The 22,076-nt window shown below is 38.5% G+C and overlaps 1 protein-coding gene across 7 annotated transcripts in view; it reads right to left on the reverse strand.

Annotated features, from left to right (window-relative positions):
- The window catches only part of ARHGAP19 (Rho GTPase activating protein 19), a 66,543-nt gene that overhangs the window by 26,934 nt on the left and 17,533 nt on the right, over nucleotides 1-22,076 (reverse strand). For 4 of the 7 annotated variants that reach the window (XM_058543661.1, XM_058543655.1, XM_058543658.1 and 1 more), the window contains exons 2-6: nucleotides 13,397-13,662; nucleotides 12,188-12,268; nucleotides 10,477-10,686; nucleotides 7,779-8,005; nucleotides 5,552-5,638 (exon numbers count right to left, since the gene is read on the reverse strand). In XM_058543661.1, the coding sequence (XP_058399644.1) occupies nucleotides 5,552-5,638; nucleotides 7,779-8,005; nucleotides 10,477-10,686; nucleotides 12,188-12,268; nucleotides 13,397-13,662 (871 nt within the window). Of the gene's footprint in view, nucleotides 1-5,551; nucleotides 5,639-7,778; nucleotides 8,006-10,476; nucleotides 10,687-12,187; nucleotides 12,269-13,396; nucleotides 13,663-16,564; nucleotides 16,597-17,045; nucleotides 17,090-22,076 lie in introns of those variants that run through there. The other 3 variants (XM_058543657.1, XM_058543660.1, XM_058543659.1) reach the window with 2 other exon arrangements.

Genomic DNA, 22,076 nt, shown 5'->3' on the forward strand with positions numbered 1-22,076 from the left:
ACTCCCATCAGGCTCTCAGCGGATTTCTCAACAGAAACTTTTCAGGCTAGAAGAGACTGGAATGATATATTCAAAATACTAAAAGACAAAAACTTTCAGCCAAGAATACTCTATCCAGCAAAAATATCCTTCAAATATGATGGAGAAATAGTAACTCTCCCAGATAAACAAAAGCTAAGGGAGTTCACGGCCACGAGACCGCCACTACAAGAAATACTCAAGAAGGCCCTCAGGCCTGAAAACAAGAAGAGAAAGGGAACACAAAGCTTGGAGTAAGGAGAAAAGTAGGTAGAGAAAATCAGAGAAATAGTAGATCTTTACCGGAATAGGTTAGCAACCACTTAAATACTAAACTCAAAGATCAAAGGAAGAAATTCACCAAAAATAAATTTAACCTCATCACTGTAAACACACAGCCACAACACAAGATAGAATAAGGTATAACAAGAGCAACTTAGAAGGGGAAGAGGAAAGTGACTGAATTGACTTAGTATAAGGAAATAGGAGGCTATCAGATAATGGACTATCTCATACAGAAGACTTTTCGCCCAAACCTCAAGGTAACCACTAAACAAATAATCAAATTAAAACCACATATGATAAACAAAGAGAAAACTAGAAGAATCATAAGACAGAACAACCAAACTGAATTGGCAGTCCAAAACAAATGGGACAAGAAACAAAGGAAATGCAAAAGAACCAGAAAATAAGTGACAAAACAGCAACATTCAACCCTCATATTTCAATAATTACCCTAAATGTAAATGGATTGAACTCTCCAATCAAAAGATACAGAGTGGCAGGATGGATTAAAAAGCAAGACCCAACAATATGCTGCCTTCAGGAAACACATCTTAGCACTAAAGACAAGCACAGGCTCAGAGTGAAAGGATGGAAGACAATACTCCAAGCTAATGGCAAACAAAAGAAAGCAGGTGTTGCCATACTCATATCAGACAAAGTAGACTTCAAGATAAAACAGGTTAAGAAAGACAAAGAAGGGAAATATATAATGATAAAAGGGACACTCCATCAAGAAGACATATCACTTATAAATATATATGCACCCAACATAGGAGCACCAATGTACATAAAACAACTATTAACAAACCTAAAAGGAGAAATCAACAACAACACAATAATAGTAGGGGATCTTAACACCCCACTTACAGCAATGGATAGATCATCCAGACAAAAAGTTAATAAAGAAATATTAGACTTAAATGAAAAACTGGACGAGATGGACCTAGTAGACATATACAGAGCACTCCACCCAAAAACAGCTGACTACACATTCTTCTCAAGCGCGCATGGAACATTCTCTAGGATAGACCATATGTTGGGAAACAAAGCAAGCCTCAATAAATTTAAGAAGATTGAAATCATAACAAGCATCTTTTCAGACCATAAGGCTATGAAACTGGAAATGAACCAGGAAAAAAAAACTGGGAAAGTGACAAAAATGTGGAGATTAAACAACATGCTACTGAACAACCAATGGATCATTGATGAAATTAAAGGAGAAATCAAAAACTATCTGGAAACAAACGAAAATGATAACATGCCATATCAAACCATATGGGACGCAGCAAAAGCGGTCCTGAGAGGGAAACTCATAGCGATACAAGCCCACCTTAACAAACAAGAAAAAGCCCTAATAGGCAACCTTAAATTACACCTAACAGAACTAGAAAAAGAAGAACAAACAAAGCCCAAAGCCAGCAGAAGGAGAGAAATAATAAAAATCAGAGCAGAAATAAATGATATTGAGACCAAAAAAACAGTAGAAAGGATTAATGAAACAAAGAGTTGGTTCTTCAAGAAGATAAACAAAATAGACAAACCCTTAGCCAGGCTAACTAAGAAAAAAAGAGAAAAGGCTCAAGTAAATAAAATTAGAAATGAAAGAGGAGAAATTACAATGGATACCATGGAAATACAGAGGATTATAAGAGAATACTATGAGAAATTATATGCCAACAAATTGGACAATCTAGAAGAAATGGATAAATTCTTAGACTTATACAACCTCCCAAAATTGAACCAAGAAGAAATGGAGAATCTGAATAGACCAATCACAAGTAAAGAGATTGAAATAGTAATCAAAAACCTCCCAAAAAATAAAAGTCCAGGACCAGATGGCTTCTCCAGTGAATTTTACCAAACATTCAAAGAAGATTTAATACCCATCCTCCTCAAACTATTCCAAAAAATAGAGGAAGATGGAACACTTCCTGAATCATTCTATGAGGCCAACATCACCCTGATACCAAAACCAGACAAAGACAATACAAAGAAAGAAAATTACAGGCCAATATCGCTGATGAACATTGATGCAAAAATCCTCAACAAAATATTGGCAAACCGAATACAACAATATATTAAAAAGATCATACACCATGATCAAGTGGGATTTATACCAGAGATGCAGGGATGGTTCAACATCCGCAAATCAATCAACGTGATACATCACATCAACAAAACAAAGAATAAAAACCACATGATCGTCTCAATAGACGCAGAGAAGGCATTTGACAAGATACAACATCCATTTATGATAAAAACTCTCAATAAAATGGGAATAGAAGGAAAGTACCTCAACATAATAAAGGCCATATATGACAAACCCACAGCTAACATCATACTCAACGGGGAAAGACTGAAAGCCATTCCTCTGAGAACAGGAACGAGGCAGGGCTGCCCACTCTCACCACTCCTGTTCAACATAGTACTGGAGGTTTTGGCCAGAGCAATTAGGCAAGAAAAAGGAATAAAAGGAATCCAAATAGGTAACGAAGAAGTGAAACTCTCACTATTTGCAGATGACATGATTGTATATATAGAAAACCCTAAAGAATCTGTTGGAAAACTGTTAGAAACAATCAACAACTACAGCAAAGTTGCAGGGTACAAAATCAATCTACAAAAATCAGTTGCATTTCTATATGCTAATAATGAACTAACAGAAAGAGAGCTCAAAAAGATAATACCATTTACAATTGCATCAAAAAGAATAAAATACCTAGGAATAAATCTTACCAAGGAGGTGAAGGACCTATACAATGAGAACTACAAGACATTATTGAGGGAAATCTACGATGACATAAAGAAATGGAAAGATATCCCATGCACGTGGATTGGAAGAATAAACATAGTTAAGATGTCTATATTACCTAAAGCAATCTACAGATTCAATGCAATCCCAATCAGAATCCCAATGACATTCTTCACAGAAATAGAAAAAAGAATACTAAAATTTATATGGGGCAACAAAAGACCCCGAATAGCTAAAGAAATCCTAAAGAAAAAGAACAAAGCAGGAGGCATCACAATTCCTGACTTCAAAACATACTACAAAGCAATAGTAATCAAAACAGCATGGTACTGGTACAAAAACAGACACACGGATCAATGGAACAGAATTGAAAGCCCAGAAATAAAACCACACATATACGGACAGCTAATTTTCGACAAAGGTGCTAAGGACATGCAATGGAGAAAGGAAAGTCTCTTCAATAAATGGTGTTGGGAAAACTGGACAGCCACATGCAAAAGAATGAAAGTGGACCATGTGCTATCGCCATTCACAAAAATTAACTCAAAATGGATCAAAGACCTGAAGGTGAGACCTGAAACTATAAAACTCATAGAAGAAAATATAGGCAACACACTATTTGACATTGGGTTTAAAGGAATCTTTTCGGATGACATGCCTACCCAGACTAGGGAAACTAAAGAAAAAATAAACAAGTGGGACTTTATCAGACTAAAGAGCTTTTATAAGACAAATGAAACCAGAATCAAGATGAACAAACAACCAACCAGCTGGGAGAGAATATTTGCAAAACATACATCTGACAAGGGGTTGATCTCCATAATATATAAAGAACTCACACAATTGAACAACAAAAAAACAAACAACCCGATCAAAAAATGGGCAGAGGAAATGAACAGACACTTCTCCAAGGAAGATATACAGATGGCCAATAGGCACATGAAAAGATGCTCAACATCACTAATCATCAGGGAAATGCAAATCAAAACAACACTAAGATACCACCTCACGCCCGTTAGAATGGCTATAATCACCAAGACAAAAAACAACAAATGTTGGAGAGGATGTGGAGAAACAGGAACCCTCATACACAGCTGGTGGGAATGCAAATTGGTGCAGCCTCTATGGAAAACGGTATGGAGATTCCTCAAAGAATTAAAAATAGAGATGCCCTATGATCCAGCCATCCCACTACTGGGAATCTATCCAACGCACCTGAAATCAACAATCCAAAGAGGCTTATGCACCCCTATGTTCATTGCAGCATTATTCACCATAGCCAAGAAGTGGAAGCAACCTAAGTGTCCCTCGACTGACGATTGGATTAAGAAAATGTGGTATATATATACAATGGAATACTACTCAGCCATAAAAAAAGACAAAATCGTCCCATTTGCAACAACATGGATGGGCCTGGAGCGTATTATGTTAAGTGAAATAAGCCAGAAAGAGAAAGACAAACACTGTATGATCTCACTCATATGTGGAATATAAACCAACACATGGACAGAGAAAACTGGACTGTGGTTACCCGGGAAGTGGGGGTGGGGGGTGGGCACAAGGGGTGAAGGGAGTCATATATGGGGTGATGGACAAACAAAAATGTACAACCCAAAATTTCACAATGTTAGAAACCATTAAAATATCAATAAAAAAAAAATAGTTAAGATGGTAAATTTTGTCATGTGTATTTTACCACAATAAAAAAAACAATTGAAGAAAGAAAAAAAAAAAGTAACCAGAACTGGATGGTCTTAAAAATTCTAAGCCTTTTCAGATGGCAAAGATGCTAAAATTAAGAAATTCGCTATCAGGAAAGTGTGCTCTAAAGAAAAGGACAAGGATGTGGCTGTGTAACCTTGTGCTAAAATCTTAAGAAATATCAAAAGGTCAGAATATTCAGTCACACAAAGGGCCCTTTCAACAGAGCAAAAGAGTGCCTCGCAGATCCCCTCAATCAAACCAGAGGGCCACTAGGAAGCTTAAAGCTATTGTCCCTCAGCGTTCTCAGCAGGAGACCAAGGTAGAGAAGAGTTTATCCTGAAAAGATGTGTATACATGGCTTTTATCTAACAGACTGAAACCCACAGAAGACCCACAAAGTTCTTGAGAAAATTATGTTGGCAGAAACACTGCTAGTTTGGACTAACAGGGATAAAGAGTACAAAATAAAGGAGGCTGTCAGACCCTCAAAATTCTACTGGCAGGAAGCAGGCAAGATAAAACTACTGAGCTGCCAACACACGCTGCCTTTCATGAAAAAGGCAGGATGACTCAGAGGGTGGAGCCAATTACCCAGCAGGCAGAGCCCTACTCGGCCTCCAGGTACCTTCCTATTCCTCCCCACCTTGGTTGTTTCTTCTGCCTTTTGCCTCTGTCCAATCTGGTTTCCAGTCCCAGTCGGGGCCTTTCTTATCTAGTCATCTCTATAGTGAGGATCCCACCTTGTTCCATCCTCCTTATCCTCTTGTCACCCAGATCCCATCCGTTACCTACCTTAAAAAGTTTCTGGGAGTGTTTAATCATAAAAGCCATCCCATTGTTTAATTTTGTGATATTCTCTTGAAGGTCATTTGCAGTGACCTATTCAGAGGAAAAGAAACCAAAAAATGGGGATTAACAGTTGGGAAGTAGAAGGCAGATACTTCACTTATTTACCAATAAGCTTATTCTTCCAAATGTATGATAGCTTCTATCCCTAACAAAGGTGACTCTAATACAATGTTTAATTCTGGAAAGGCTTTTTGGTTCAGCAGGTTTCCACTGGATATGATATAATCTAGGAAGAACCACGAGTCCCTGAAGTGAAATCCCTGAAAACCAAGCTTCATTTCCTAATTCTGCTTGTGAGTTAGACATACAAGCAGAGTTGCTAAAGAAGATCTAGTTTGGGAAAAGGGGCAGGAAGAACAGAATCTGTACCAACCACCAAGGACACTGCCTCTTCAGAGAAACTAGAGCTTCTCCAAAGAAGAAAGAAAACTGCCACTACCAATTGATACCAAAGGTAACGTGTTTCTTTTTTTTTTGGTGAGGGAGATTGGCCATGAGCCAACATCCGTTGCCAATCTTCCTCTTTTTGCTGAGGAAGATTGGCCCTGAGCTAACATCTGTGCCCATCTTCCTCTGCTTTATATATGGGACACTGCCACAGCATGGCTGGATGAGCAATGCGTAGGTCCGCACCCAGGATCCAAACCCAAGAACCCGGGGCAACCAAAGTGGAGCACGCAAACTTAACCACTACACACCGGGCTGGCCCCCAACATCTGTTTCTTAAAAACACAGTCAAGGTCATTGATTCCCTTCTCTTGTTTCTCCTGCCTCTTCAGCATCTCTACTAACCCAAAGCCCTCATCCTCAACATGTATCTGTTACCTAATGTTTGCTTTTACCAAGACCTCTTAAATACTTCCCTTCATAGGCACAGACTACTCTCTCCTTTTTCAGTCTCAGCTGATTCTAAAATGCTTTCATTATGAGGCTTAATCTCCTTAATATGGACAAATGTTGCTGTGTCCTTTTCTTCTCACCCCACCCCCCACCCCCCACCCCCCAGCCCCCGCCAACCTTTCTCTGGGCAGAGGCTCTTCTTGGCCCAGATTTTTATACTATTTTTTCACTAGTTACTTGTGAGGTAAAATGTTCCACAAAAATCTCTCTCCTTTACCTTTCTTTTCTCATTTCTTATTTTTTTTTTTTAATTTTATTTAGTGTTTTTCCCCAAAGCCCCAGTAGACAGTTGTATGTCATAGCTGCACATCCTTCTAGTTGCTGTATGTGGGACGCGGCCTCAGCATGGCCAGAGAAGCGGTGCGTCAGTGCGCCTCCGGGATCCGAACCGGGGCCGCCAGCAGCGGAGCTTGCACACTTAACCGCTAAGCCACGGGGCCGGCCCTCTCATTTCTTATAATCCCCCAAATTTTTTATAAGGTACCATATCCTATCTATTTCTATTATCTTCCCAACAACCTTGTCAGGTAAGTGGGAAAGGTGCTATTATTGCCTACTTCACAGAGGAGAAGCCTAAGCATAGAAGGGGTAAGGTAACAGCTGGTTTGCAGCTTCCAACTCAGGTATCGTGGCTCCCACATCCATCATTCAGTAAAATCTATATTATGAATGAACAGGAATATGAAGCTATGTGCCTCCAAGTCAAGAATTAGTTCAAAATACTTTAGATAATTTATTTCTCATGTAAGTTACTGAGAAGGCCATGGTTTCAGTAATAAGCTTTATCCAAGGAGAGACTATCTAGAGGTAATAGAAAAGTTAGGAGAAGCCAGGATTGCTCTATGCATCATTTCATCTAAAAGCTTAGTGACATTATCCTGTAAGCTCATACAGCTCTAGTCTAAATTTATACCATGCGATCTTCAGAAATCAATTTGATTTCCCGAGAAGCCTTTAGTGTTAAGAAGGAATTCACACTGATCAGCCAAAATGAGTACTCTAGTTTATTTAGTAGCTATAATTTTCCACTAAGAGTTTCCACTAATAAATTGCCACTCAAGTTTATCAGAGACTGATTTCTAGGCGAAGTTAACAGGAATTGGCCGTCCCAGGTTTGATGACTCTTAAATGAACTAATAAAGTAAGTTCCTAACCTTGTAAAGCTGACGACTAGACCTTGGACCCTTGATAACCTCACCAAGGTACAGCCATAGGATGAGGCCCAGCCCAAGAAAACCAAGCAGTCTCTGCTCTTCCCCTCAACACTCACATTTTTTGGCCACAGGACATGGGGTGCAAACATAAGGGCAAGGTTATAGGCAGACATCTTATTCTTATCTTGTTTCTTTGCTGTCTGGTACAGGAGATCAAGCAATAATTTCAGCAAGTTACGATTGGGTGGAGGAAGAATGAGGAAGAGTAACTGAAGAGCCTCAATTTGCCGCTCCTTATCCGGTACATTGGTTTTGTTTCCTTTATCATCAAACTGCATCAAATCTTGAGGACCAAAGAGATGATTGCAAAGGAGAAAGAAAATATAAGCAAGAAAAATCAATACTCCTACTATTATCCTCCCCACAACTCCCATCAAAGAAAGAAAAAAAAGAATCAGGCATAAACAGAGCTTACAGAAAAATATAAAACAAAATAATACCAATATAAGTCAATAATAGACAAAAACCTGGGGCCAGCGGTGGCACAAGTGGTTAAGTGCGCGCGCCCCGCTGCGGTGGCCCGGGGTTCGCCGGTTGGGATCCCGGGCACGCACCGACGCACTGCTTGGCAAGCCATGCTGCAGCGGCGTCCCATATAAAGTGGAGAAGATGGGCACGGATGTTAGCCCAGGGCCAGTCTTCCTCAGCCAAGAAAAAAAAGAGGAGGATTGGCAGATGTTAGCTCAGGGCTGATCTTCCTCACAAAAAAAAAAAATACAAAAACCCAATCAAAAGATGGGCAAAAGACTTGAATAAACATTTCTCCAAAGAAGATATATGACTGGCCAATAATCATTTGTATACTCAGTATCATTAGCTATCAGGGAAATGCAAATCAAAATCACAATGAGATACTACTTCATAATCACTAGTATGGCTATAATCAAAAAGACTGACAATAACAAGTGTTGGCAAGAATGCTGAGAAAATTAAACCCTCCTACATTGCTGGTGGGAAAGTAAAATGGCGCAAAACCACTTTGGAAAACAGTTTGCCAGTTCCTCAAAAAGTTACAACATGAGAATTATCATATGACCCAGGAATTCCATTCCTAGGTATACACCCAAGAGAAATGAAAACATGTCCACACACATCTTTAATAATGCCACTCCCTTCACTTTTCCTCACCCAAATATTTTACTGCTAAAAGAAATATGAAAGTGAATTATGCCCTGATAACAGGATGATCCAGGTAGCTCCTCATGGAGTCAGAATCAGTCTCTCCCCTAACAGGCTATACAGGTTATCAATAAAAACAATCCCGTGGATAATAAGAATTTCAAAAGACACTGATAACCATTTGGATATAATTCATATAGACCCGAAAATGATTACAGTGTGTTGTTTAAGCTGTTTAACTTCAGTCATAATTCCAGCTTAAGGAAAGGAGGTAATATTTCTAGAAAATATTCCCTGTCAATATGAAATTGAAAACAAAACTCCCTTCCAGTTATCAGCAGGGCATATCAAACACTACAGCTGTGCCGCACCTCAATATGACCTCAAAGAACAGTGAATCACAGAGTCCTGGAGGGCAGGATTTCAAACACTGCACTAAATTAACTCAACAGGAAAGCAAACAGAGCACGCATTCTTCATGTTAACTCTTATAAAAAAGAACTTATCAGTATTTTCCATATCTTTTTCAAAGATTCAACAACTTTATTTCTCTCCAAAATAACTGTAAAGTTATATAACATTATACCAATATTTACTCATTTGTATCATCTGGATTGTTACCAAAAGTGCTAAAAAATAATCTAATCTTATTAGATTTTAGAAATTCAAAAGTAGGTTTTTTTTTTCAAGTAGTAAAAATTATTTAAAAGAAAAAAATCTTATATTTAGTTTCCTTAAAATGAGAAGCAAGAGGAAAATGCTCAAGGGCAGAAAACTAAGTAAATGCAGTATGGATTTTGACGCTGTGTGCACTTAGAGCCTAGAGCAGTAGAACAGCTGTGCAATTTAAGAATGAATTCCCTACCACACAGGCATAAAGGAGAATGAGGAAACTATTTATGAGCTGAAAATGGAACATTCTCCAAGACACACTAAGTGAAAAAAGCAAACCACAGAACCATGTATATAATACCCTACCATTACATAAAAAGAGAGAAAAGGAATACATGCAAGTGTTTGTAAGTGTATAAAATTCTCTGGAAGGATATATTAGAAATCGATAGCACTGGCTGCCTCTAGGAAGAAAAACTGAGTGCTTGGAAACAGGGGTGGAAGAGAGGCTTTTCACTGTATACTCTTTCGAACCTTTTGAATTTTGATCCATGTGAATGTATTGCCTATTTATAAAACAAATAAAATTCTTTTTAAAAAACAAACTTCCAAGGGTAGAGATGATCTCAATTGAGGCATAATAATACTTAGCAAAAGCCCCAAACCAGGGCAAATATACCAAACCCGTAACCATTTCAGGTATGTGAATCAATCCACTGAAAAGCATATATTTATTGAGCAACTAAAATGTTCAAAGCACATGCTAGGTTCCATCAGGAATATAAAAATAAATAAAACCCAGACTTTATCTTTAAAGAACTGTATTCAGCAAGAAAAACATCTGATTAAATCCAACTTAACTGGCCAATACTTATGAGTACCCAGAGAGCCTAGAAATATCATGAAGTCTTAACCAATATTAGTAGAAGTATTGCTGTGAGTTACAAACAACAGAAAATTCCAAATGACTTTAATAAATTGAAAGAAATGTATTCCCATCTCCTTCTAACCTCCTATACTCACCAGCAATCTTGAGGTGTGCATGGAAATGTTTATGTGTCAGCAGGGGCTCAGGTAACTCTCCTAGAAACATCTTCAGCAAGGTGGCAACATCATTTGAGTGAAACTCCCCTGATTCCAAGTCAATATCAGTTCCATTATTGAGAGCATCCCTTAAAATCTGCTGTCGGACACTATTCCCTGGTACTCTAAACAAACCCTCCACTCGCAAGTCTGTTTAGCATGGAAGAAAAACAGAGGACATGCAAAAAGGAAGCAGAGAGAGACATTATAATTTAAGTCTACAAAAGATTACTTTACACTTGAAAATCCTTTACAAACACCTTGAAGAAGGTTTTTGCCTTTTATCCCAGAGTAAGTTAGAACCTGCTGGCCTCTGAGAAGACATATCTGAACATCCCTGAGCACCTGCAGATCTCCCAGACTAAGAGATGGTCCACCCAAGGGTCATTCAACCTCCAGAGCCACATCTGGAGACTCAATCTAACCTAAACAATGGTTGAAATGAGCTTGAAAAACAAGTTGGAAGAAAAGCCAAATCTCCCAGAAGACCCACTTCCTTTGGTCATCCCAGACTTTGTGTGGTGGGGGCTGAGTGCATCTGCGGAGGTTCGTTGCTCCTGTAAACAGTTTCCCAACCCAAAATGAATCTAGAGTCTCTACGTTGCCCCAGGAATTAGAACTCTAACCTGTCAGATCACCTTTCAGTCTAAGAGATGCCCAGAAGCTTAGGGTCATCCCAACTAAACTTCCCTCCCAACTAGGTTCTAAGCTAACCTAAGGGGATAAAAAAGATGGGACATATAGCTTTGGTTTGCTCGGGAAGAAGTGTGCGAGTTCATGTTTCAGCTTAGACATATATTTATCTTTGTATAGCCCCCTAAGGAATCCAAGTTCAAACACCTACAGGGCCAGGCAGGTAATAGTAAATGAACGAATGGCAACCATCACAAACTAGAGAGCACACACCTGTGCTCTAGCTGACTGTGTCCAAGTAGCAACGGGGCCCAAGGATGCTAAATCTTCCTATGATCCAGAGAAGTGGAAAACCTGGACTTTCTCCATTTTAAAACATTGATAACTAATTTTATTTTTAATTTAATCCTTTGCCAACCAAACAAAAACATGAATGTAGATGACTTAAGCCTTTAAGCCATCAGTTTGCAACCTCTGCTCTAGCTCCTAGCACAATGTCCCACATAGAGTAAGTCATAAATAAGTGTTAGTGTTGAATTTATCAAGGCATTACACAAAGCCACACATTTCACATACACTCAGCTGTGCCAAGCACTTAGAGCAATGACATAACCACGATGACTACTAAAAAATGAAATAGGAATTAAGTGAAGAGTGTATTTTAATCATAGAATTCTAGAGATGAAAAATATCTTTGGTGATAAATTATGCTTCCTTGAGTAAATATTATGATTCTTTAGGGACAATGTATTTTTCCAGAAGAAATGTCTCTCTGAGTCGAGGGAAATATGTGATTTCATAGACACTATAATGTATATACATCTTTGAGAGTACAAAACAAATCAATACACGAGATAAAATTTAAAAGGAAATATATTTAGAACATGCCACCTGAAATTACCGCTGATTAGTGTCTTTGGTGATGGTTATTTGGCATCTACTAATTCAAGGATGTTAGCTCTCAATAGAAAACTGCCAATTCATTAACAAAGTACAACAACATTTCGAGTGGTCTTACTTTTGTGTAGATATTCAATCAGTTGGTATATCTGGGCAATGCCTTCCTCCGTCAGTGGGGATCCAAATACCACTCCTTTTTCTAAAAAAACCATACGATAGGACAAGGCTATATCTTCCACAAATAGTACAAAATCAGCATACTGAAAACCCCTCAAGCATCCTATGCTACAGTTCAGCAAATGTTTTCACAGAGTCAGTAAACAAAAACCTTAGAGCTGGAAGTGCACCAGAAAATGCAATCAGAACAACTCTCAATCAACTCCCCGCAAGTTTAATATTAGACTGTAGCTTCCTTGAAGGCAAAGACCATCTTCTTATTTAAGTAACAATATCTAGAACGTTGATATTTTATTTAAAAACAAACAAAAACCAGAACTTAGAGCCAGGACAGTCAAGGCATGACAGACTATCCACTAGAGCTGGTACTCGGTCTGATCTGTTACAATGTTCAAATTTTTTTGCTACCATAATGATTTACCTATATTTAATAAAATAAAATTGTACCTCTTTAATATCTTATCAACAGTAGTGCTAGAATTTATTTTCTGGGAAGGCTTTTTTTGGGTGATTCATAGGTATCTGCCTCATCAAAGCATTCTATGGAATGAAAACATTTGAGAACTACTGCAATAAAAAATGTTCAAACTTTCTTTATTGTACTCTCCAGCTGTGAAACTTTGTTTTTTTTAATATTATTTTAGTACAATATTAATAGGGCATGAAAATCAAGCTGTCCCTGATAACTACCTAAACTAGTGATGTCAACTCTCAGGGACTGATATCTTTGCTTTAGTTTAACAGCCTGTTTTTATAATTTTTATTAATATTACTTAAGGTTTTACTACTTAATAAAATGACAAAAAATGCTTTCCGGGGGCCAGCCCGGTGGCGCAAGCGGTTAAGTGTGCGTGCTCCGCTGCGGCGGCCCGGGGTTTGCCGGTTCGGATCCTGGGCGCACACCGACGCACCACTTGTCAAGCCATGCTGTGGCGGCATCACATATCAAGTGGAGGAAGATAGGCATGGATGTTAGTCCATGGCCAGTCTTCCTCAGCAAAAAGAGAAGGATTGGCAGATGTTAGCTCAGGGCCGATCTTCCTCACAAAAAAAAAAAATGCTTTACAGTAATAGCAACTCCTCAATGAACGTGCAGATGCTAATAGTGAAACCCAGGAAGCAGCCCATGCTTCACAGACACATCTCCTACCCTTTCGCTTATGAGACATTAGAGACCGGAAGAATCCTGATGCTGGGCCGGCCCCACCAGGCAACTTAAGGTCCATTTCTCCCATGAGCTGAGCCAACTCAGTTCCAGGTAAATCAATGAGCCTTGTGATATTGCTGACCACCAACTCGGTGAACACCTCAGGTTTCTCATGTCGGAGTTTCTCCACGAAAAAGTCAGGATTGAAGATAATGGGCTGACCTCGAAGGGACGAGTCATTGCAGATAACAAAATTGCAGATGGCATCACTGAAAAAAATGAAACAGAAGAATCTTTAGGGGATCATTTTTGTATGTGTTTCTCATAGTCTCTCAACTATACAATTATTCACTCTTTCTGTGGGTTAATCTATACATTGGCCTTTTGAAAAACCTAATTCTTAATCTGCTGACTACACAAAAGAAGATAATTTGGGCTTGTTGCTATTTAGGTTATACCCACCTAGATCCTCAGGAATTTAGTTTAAAGAAAAGACACCAAATAGCCTCTCTGATTTCACCTGAATTTGCCTTTTAATTTCAGCCATATACAGGAAGATACAGATCCTTACAGCCTCCCAAGTCTAACAGTATGCTAGAATTGGTAGTCACATAGACCTTATTTCCTTACTGAAACAGTCAAGCTCTGAATTATTACCGTTAAATACTTGTAAGACATCAGACCTACAGCTGTTCCCCCTAACACAGCAATGGGTATCATTAAATTAAGGCCTTCTTGGGAATACAGACAGTACTATACAGTATTTCCCATGCAGTGATCAACTGCTGACAATACCACATTCAGGCTCTATTTAAGAGCTAAAACTACCTCTAAATTGTATAATAGACATTTTGAAGACATTACTCTACCCATAGGGTTCTTTGGTTCCTGGCTTCCTAAGCAGGCAGGTGTTTCCTTCTAATCAGCCCCCTTTAACTGAGCCAGGCGCCCTTGGACTCCGTTCCTCATAACCAAAAAGCCTTCACTAGAATGGAAGGCACTTACAGGTACATAAAATAGATCCTAATTCAGGCTTGCCTAGGGCCAGAAATAGGTTTCATTTTAAAATCCTTCAATTCTGGATGCCTCTGGCCCATTATCTACATCCAACACTTGCTCAGACAGGTTCTTCTCTCTAGGGCACTTTATTTTGCTTCTAATTTCACTCTTCTATCACTGAGTAATACCAAGCAGATATGCTCTCTTGGCCTCTGATCTTAGCTGGTTTTCCACTCCTACATTACTTGGGCTATACTCCTAGCAAAGCTCCTTGACTCTCAGAAATATTTTCTTCCCTATTCTTTGTTTCCTAATGCCTAACTACTATACTCTTTTTTCCTTTTAATATGTTATATGTAAGAACTGTGTTATTCCGTCTCTTGTAGCAGACACATCACCACTTGTTTGTATCCATTATTAATTATCTCTAATGGCTTGTTTTAATCCTTATTTTATAAACAGTCATCTGTTATATAACCGATGAGTAGATATAACACAAGCCAAAAAGGACAAGTCATCACACCTGTCAGGCAAAGTCAAAATTCACCTGACTCATAAAAACATTTCCACAATAAAAACACAACTTAAAAGTCTTCCACGACACCGTAGGTTTATCAAAGCACTGTTCCAGGAAAAATGACACCTCAAAATGTTAAATATAACTAATCTATAACACATTTTGCCAACACTACATGGATGATATTTAATAATGGTAAAATGAAAACAAGGCATGGATAAACTTCAAAGTTCATCTCTACTTCCTTGAAAAATTATTACATCATTTTAATCAATAGCTCACATCTTCAGTTGGTGGCCACTAAATTTCTTCTTTTCTCTACAATGATAATATATTATTACATATATTAAGAATTCACATAAAAATAAAAAATTATGAATGTGTGTTCTCAAGTCAAAAAGTCATCAAAGAAAGAGAACTTAAAATGCTTGTGTAATCAACCGTTTTACACACTAAGATAGGTTGTTTTTCCTGTATAAATTGAAAGACGCCAGGGGCCGGCCCCCTGGTGTAGCGGTTAAGTGCGCGCGCTCCGCTAATGGCAGCCCGGTTCGGATCCGGGGCGGGCACCCACGCACCGCTTCTCCGGCCATGCTGAGGCGGTGGCGTCCCACATACAGCAACTAGAAGGATGTGCAACTATGACAAACAACTATCTGCTGGGGCTTTGGGGGGAAAAAAGGAGGAGGACTGGCAATAGATGTTAGCTCAGAGCCAGTCTTCCTCGGCAAAAAGAGGAGGATTGGCATGGATGTTAGCTCAGGGCTGATCTTCCTTGGGAAAAAAAAAAAAATTTAAAGATGCCAATGAGGGCCGGCCCCGTGGCTTAGTGGTTAAGTGCGCGTGCTTCACTGCTGGCGGCCTGGGTTCGGATCCCGGGCGAGCACCAATGCACCGCTTCTCTGGCCATGCTGAGGCCGTGTCCCACATACAGCAGCTAGAAGGATGTGCAGCTATGACATACAACTATCTACTGGGGCTTTGGGGGAAAAACAAATAAAATAAAATTATAAAAAAAGATGCCAATGATTATAATATAAGCCAATTAAAATCAAAAGCAACTTCATCCTAAACTGTTAACAAAGCCTCTTTTTTTTTAATGTTAGCTTATTTCAGTCAAAAAACAGTCAATATAAAACTACTGTTTATAATCACTGCCAATGAGAAATTACTACTCTACTGAGAGAGCCAGAAAATCATGAGATGCGTTAGCACTGAAAAGAGTCTTATAATTTCTTGGGTCTAAACTATCATTTTATGGACTTCACATCACTTTTAATTCTGAAAAATAGATTTCAGATCAAATTAGTTCTAACATATAAATGTACATGAATAGCACCCATTATATTCCTGAAATAGAAACACATACACACAAGTAACCTCCATATCTTTATTTTATTAATATCCAGAGCAAGACTCAGTTAAGATTCCAAAACTTAAATCACAGTTCACCCTCCAGCACTAAACTGGATCAAATACACTAGTGAGAAAGGAGCTAGAAACACAAAGCCCTAACTACACTGTTTCTCACAGAATCCTTTCTACCTGGTCAACACCCCCAAGTCAGCTTCCTCCTAGATTGGCAGAATAGGTAGAAGAATAAATAAGTTTAAGCCTACCCCTATCTATTCACAAGAAATACAAGAAAAAGATACCTTGGGAGTCCTAACATAACTAATAAGCAATCTCAGTTTCTTTTCCCCTTCTGCTTTCTCTCCCCTTCCTTCCCATGATCATTCAGTCTTGTTTTGCCTCACTTTAATTTCTTTAACCTAGTTCTTTTTCTTCCTCTTCCTCACTTTTTCTGAGTGGATCATCTGGTAAGACAAGATATAAGACAGAGAAATGGTTAAAAAAGAAGTAAAATGGAAGATGAGAGATGGAAAAGACAGAAACAGTGGGTTATGTTTTTAAATTATCCCCATATCATGAAACCCACTAAATCCCTTTCTACAGAATAAACAATACCATAATATAAAGCTGAGAATATCAAGGAACATGGTTAAGAACTTAAAAGATTCCTAGGACTAAAGAAAAATATACTATATTTAAGCAAAAACAACTTCCTACTCCACAGTATCTTATTTTAAAACAAACTCTAAGTTTGCTCAAGTTCAAGAAAAATAAATTTCTTACATAAGTGCTGAAAGCTTCTGATGAGGCATTGGTAAATCGAAGAGACAGGAAAAAAGCTTTCTCCTTGTTTGTTGTGACAAAGTAACCCTCCTTTCCCTGCCCCATCACAGCCTACACAAATTCCAGACATGTTAGAGGACAAAAGGGCACATTATGGAGCTTGAAAGGCAGTACTTATTAGGACTCTAAGCATTCATCTGCAAGTAGGAACAAAACAGAAATAAAAAACTAGACCAGTTAATTTTATTTGCAAACGCATAGATGAAGCTCAACAGTAGTCTCCCATCACACTGAAAGCTGTATTAGACAAAACAATCACATAACGTAAGAGTGTAAGGACAAGTCGTTTTACAATATGGAGGGAAGGGTGATCCCTACCTCACATCACACACAAAAAATAAATTCCAGGCAGAATAAAGATCTTAATATGAAAAGCTAAACTTTAAAAAGTTTAGAAAACCGTATAGAATAAATTAATGAGGCAGAGGAAAGGTTTCCTAAACAAGACATTAAAAGCACAATCCACAAAGAAAAGATTGATACATTTAACTACATTAAAATTTAAAATGTCTGTACAACAAATGACATTTTAAACAAAGTTCTTAAAAAATGAAGTCACAATGCCTCTGGAGAGAGGAACTGGATGAAAGACCAGAAGTGGTAGAGAAACTTTTCATTGTACGCTCTTTTGTATTTTCCGGATTTTTGATTCATGTGAACATACTACCCATTCATAATAAATAAATAAATAACAAATAAATTTAAAACTTTAAAAGTAATAATAAAAGACAAGCTATAAACTGGAAAGAAAACATTTGTCATGCATATAAATGATTAGTATTCAGAATTTATCAGTATGCCTAAAATTTATAAGAAAAATACACTCAACTCAAAGAAAATTAGTCAAAGGATATGGACATAGAAGTAATTCATAGGAGAGGCTGCCTAAATGACTAATAAATACGAAAAGAATCTCAACTTTAGAAGTTATAAGGGTTAAAGCAAATTGAAAAACAGTATCTTTCCCCACCCATCATTTTGGCAGAAACTATTCAATTCCAGCGATATCTTTTTATTCCTAGTCTGCTAAGAGTAATTTATCTATTTATCTATTTATTTATAATCATGAGTCAGTACTTAATTTTATCAAATTTTTTGTGTGCATCTATTGATGATCATATGATTTTTCTCCTTTATTTTGGTAATGTGGCAAATGATACTGATTAGTGTTAAATCAACCTTACATTTCTAGAATAAACCCAATGTTGTTATGATGTACTATCTTTTATTTTATTGAGATCATAATAGTTTATAACGTTGTGAAATTTTAGTTGTACATTATTGTCAGTCACCATACATATGTGCCCCTTTACCCCTTATGCCCACCCTCCAACCCCCTTCCCACTGGTAACCACTAATCTGTTCTCTTTGTCGACATGTTTGTTTATCTTCCACATATGAGTGTAATCATGCAGTATTTCTTTTCTCTGTCTGGCTTATTTTGCTTAACATAATACCCTCAGGGTCCCTCCATGTTGTTGCAAATGGGATGGTTTTGTCTTTTTTATGGCTGAGTAGAACTCCATTGTATATATATACACCACATTTTATCTATTCATCAGTTGATGGGCACTTGGGTTGCTTCCACTTTTGGGCTATTGTGAATAATGCTGCAATGAACATAGGGGTGCATAAGTGTCTTTGAATTGTTGATTTCAAGTTCTTTGGATAAATACCCAGTAGTGGGATAGCTGGGCCATATGACAGTTCTATTTTTAATTTTCTGAGAAATCTCCATACTGTTTTCCGTAGTGACTGCACCAGTTTGCATTCCCACCAGCAGTGTCATGAGGGTTCCCTTTTCTCCACATACTCTCCAACATGTTATTTTTTTGTCTTGGTAATTATGGCCATTCTAACAGGTGTAAGGTCTCATTGTAGTTTTTATTTGCATTTCCCTAATGATTAGTGTTGTTGAACATCTTTTCACATGCCTACTGGCCATCTGTATATCCTCCTTGGAAAAATATCTGTTCATATCCTCTGTCCACTTTTTGATCGGCTTGTTTGTTTTTTGTTGTTGAGTTGCATGACTTCTTTATATACTTTGGAGATTAACCCCTTGTCGGATACATGATCTGCAAATATTTTATCCCAGTTGATGGGTTGTCTTCGGTGGGTGTGTGTGTGTGAGGAAGATCAGCCCTGAGCTAACATCAGACGCCAATCCTCCTCTTTTTTCCTGAGGAAGACTGGTCCTGGGCTAACATCCGTGTCCATCTTCCTCTACTTTATATGGGACGCCGCCACAGCATGGCTTGACAAGTGGTGCGTTGGTGCATGCCCGGGATCCGAACCTGCGAACCCAGGGCCACCAAAGCAGAGCACGCGCACTTAACCACTGCACCACCGAGCCAGCCCCATGTCTTTTCGTTTTGTTCCTGGTTTCCTTTGCTTTGCAGAAGCTCTTTAATCTGACGTAGTCCCATTTGTTTATTTTTGCTTTTGTTTCCCTTGCCTGAGTAGGGACGGTATTCGAAAAGATGCTTGCTTCTAAGACCGATGTCAAATATTATCATTTTTATATGTTGCTGAATTTGGTTTGATAATAGTTTGTTTAGGTTTCTCCATATACGTTTATAAGTAACTGTCACAGAATTGTCCTTTCTTGGTTGTCTTCATCAGGTTTTGTATCAAGGCTGTGCTAGCCTTATAAAGTTAGTTGGAGACTGTCTTATTTTTCTGTTTTCTGAAAAAGTTTATGTGAGATTGGTGTTATTTCTTCTTTAAATGTTTGATCGAATTGGCTGATGAAGCCATATGGACCCAGAGTTTTCTTTGTGAGAAGGTTTTTAATGATATATTCAATGTATTTTGTGTTATAGGACTGTTCAAATTTTCTATTTCTTCTTGTATTAATTTTGGTTAAGTTGCATATTTCTAGGAATTTGTCTATTTCACATAAATTTCAAACTTTATTTGCACAAACTTGTTTATAATATCCTCTGAGGAACTTTTTAATATGTCTAGGTTCCACGGTGATGTCCTCTTTGTTCCTGATATTGGTAATTTGTTTCCTCTCTTTTTTAATTTATGAATCTTATTAGAGGTTTATCAATTTTATTAGCTTTGTCAAGGTTCCAGCTTTTATTTTTTTTTTTATTTTTTTTTGCTGAGGAAGATTTGCCCTGAGCTAACATCTGTTGCCAATCTTCCCCTTTTTTTGCTTGAGGAAAATTAGCCCTGAGTTAACACCTGTGCCAGTTTTCCTCTATCTGGTATGTGGGTTGACGAGTGGTGTAGGTCCACTCTGGGATACCACTGAGGAACCACGGCTGCTGAAGTGGAGTGCCCCAAACTTAACTACTATGCAACGGGGCCAGCCCCAAGGTTCCAGCTTTTGATTTTGTTGAATCCCTCTATTACACTGTTGCTGTTTATTTCATTAATTTCTGCTTTTATCTGTATTACTTTCTTTCTTCTACTTTCTTTACTGGATTCAGGATAAAGGTGGTACTATAAATCAGTGGGGAGTGAATGACCTTTCATTAAATGGTGCTGGGTCACTTGAACATCTATAGGGGGAAAAATGAAAATTGACACCTATCTCACAGTATATGCAAAGATCAATTCCAGGTAAATTGTAGATTTAAAGGTGAATAGCAAAAGAATAAACCTACTAGAGAGTAATATAGAAGAATATATTCTTGAACTCAGGGTGGGGAAATAATTTTTAAATAACACATAAAACATATTAACCATAAAGAAAAAGATTAATACTTTTGACTTCACTAAAATAAGAACTTGTATTTATCAAAAGACACCATTAAGAAAGTGAAAAAGTGGGGCCTGGGGGCCAGCCCCGTGGCTTAGCGGTTGAGTGCACACGCTCCGCTACTGGCGGCCGGGGTTCGGATCCCGGGCGCACACCCACTGCTTCTCTGGCCATGCTGAGGCCGGGTCCCACATACAGCAACTAGAAAGCTGTGCAACTGTGACGTACGACTATCTGCTGGGGCTTTGGGGAAAAAAAGGAGGATTGGCATGGATGTTAGCTCAGGACTGATCTTCCTCGAAAAAAGAAAAAAAAAAAAGAAAGAAAGAAAAAGTGGGGCCAGCCTGGTGGCGCAGTGGTTAAGTTCACAAGCTCCGCTTCAGAGGCCCAGGGTTCACAGGTTCGGATCCTGGGCACCGACCAACACACTGCTTGTTAAGCCATGCTGTGGCAGCCTCCCATATGAAGTAGAGGAAGATGGGCACAGATGTTAGCCCAGGGCCAATCTTCCTCAGCAAAAAGAGGAGGATTGGCAAACGGATGTTAGCTCAGGGCTAATCTTCCTTACAAAAAAAAAAAAAGAGGGCCAGCCCAGTGGCGCAAGCAGTTAAGTGCGCGCGCTCTGCTGCGGTGGCCCAGGGTTCGCTGGTTCTGATCCCAGGCACGCACCGACCCACTGCTTGGCAAGCCACGCTGTGGCGGCGTCCCATATAAAGTGGAGGAAGGGGCCGGCCCGGTGACGCAAGCAGTTAAGTGCGTGCACATGCTGTGGTGGCATCCCATATAAGGTGGAGGAAGATGGGCACGGATGTTAGCCCAGGGCCAGTCTTCCTCAGCAAAAAGAGAGGAGGATTGGCAGATGTTAGCTCAGGGCCAATCTTCCTCACAAAAATAATAATAAAAAAAAAAAACAGCATCTTAAATAAATATAAAATTTGAAAAAAAAATAAAATAAAATAAAAATAAACTGGAGGAAGATGGGCATGGATGTTAGCCCAGGGTCTGTATTCCTCAGCAAAAAAAGAGGAGGATTGGCAGATGTTAGCACAGGGCTGATCTCCTCACAAAGAAAAAAAAAAAAGAAACGAAAAGAAAGTGAAAAAGCAAGACAGAGTGGGAAAATATATCTGTAATATGCATAGCAAAAAAAGGGTTCATATTCTGAATATATTAAGAATTCCTACTAATCAAGAAAAAAACAACCCAACAGAAAAATGGGTATGAGATTTCAATACAATTTCATAAAAAAGGATAGC

The sequence above is a fragment of the Diceros bicornis genome, chromosome 6 (genome assembly GCF_020826845.1).
Source record: "Diceros bicornis minor isolate mBicDic1 chromosome 6, mDicBic1.mat.cur, whole genome shotgun sequence".
Taxonomy (NCBI): domain Eukaryota; kingdom Metazoa; phylum Chordata; class Mammalia; order Perissodactyla; family Rhinocerotidae; genus Diceros; species Diceros bicornis.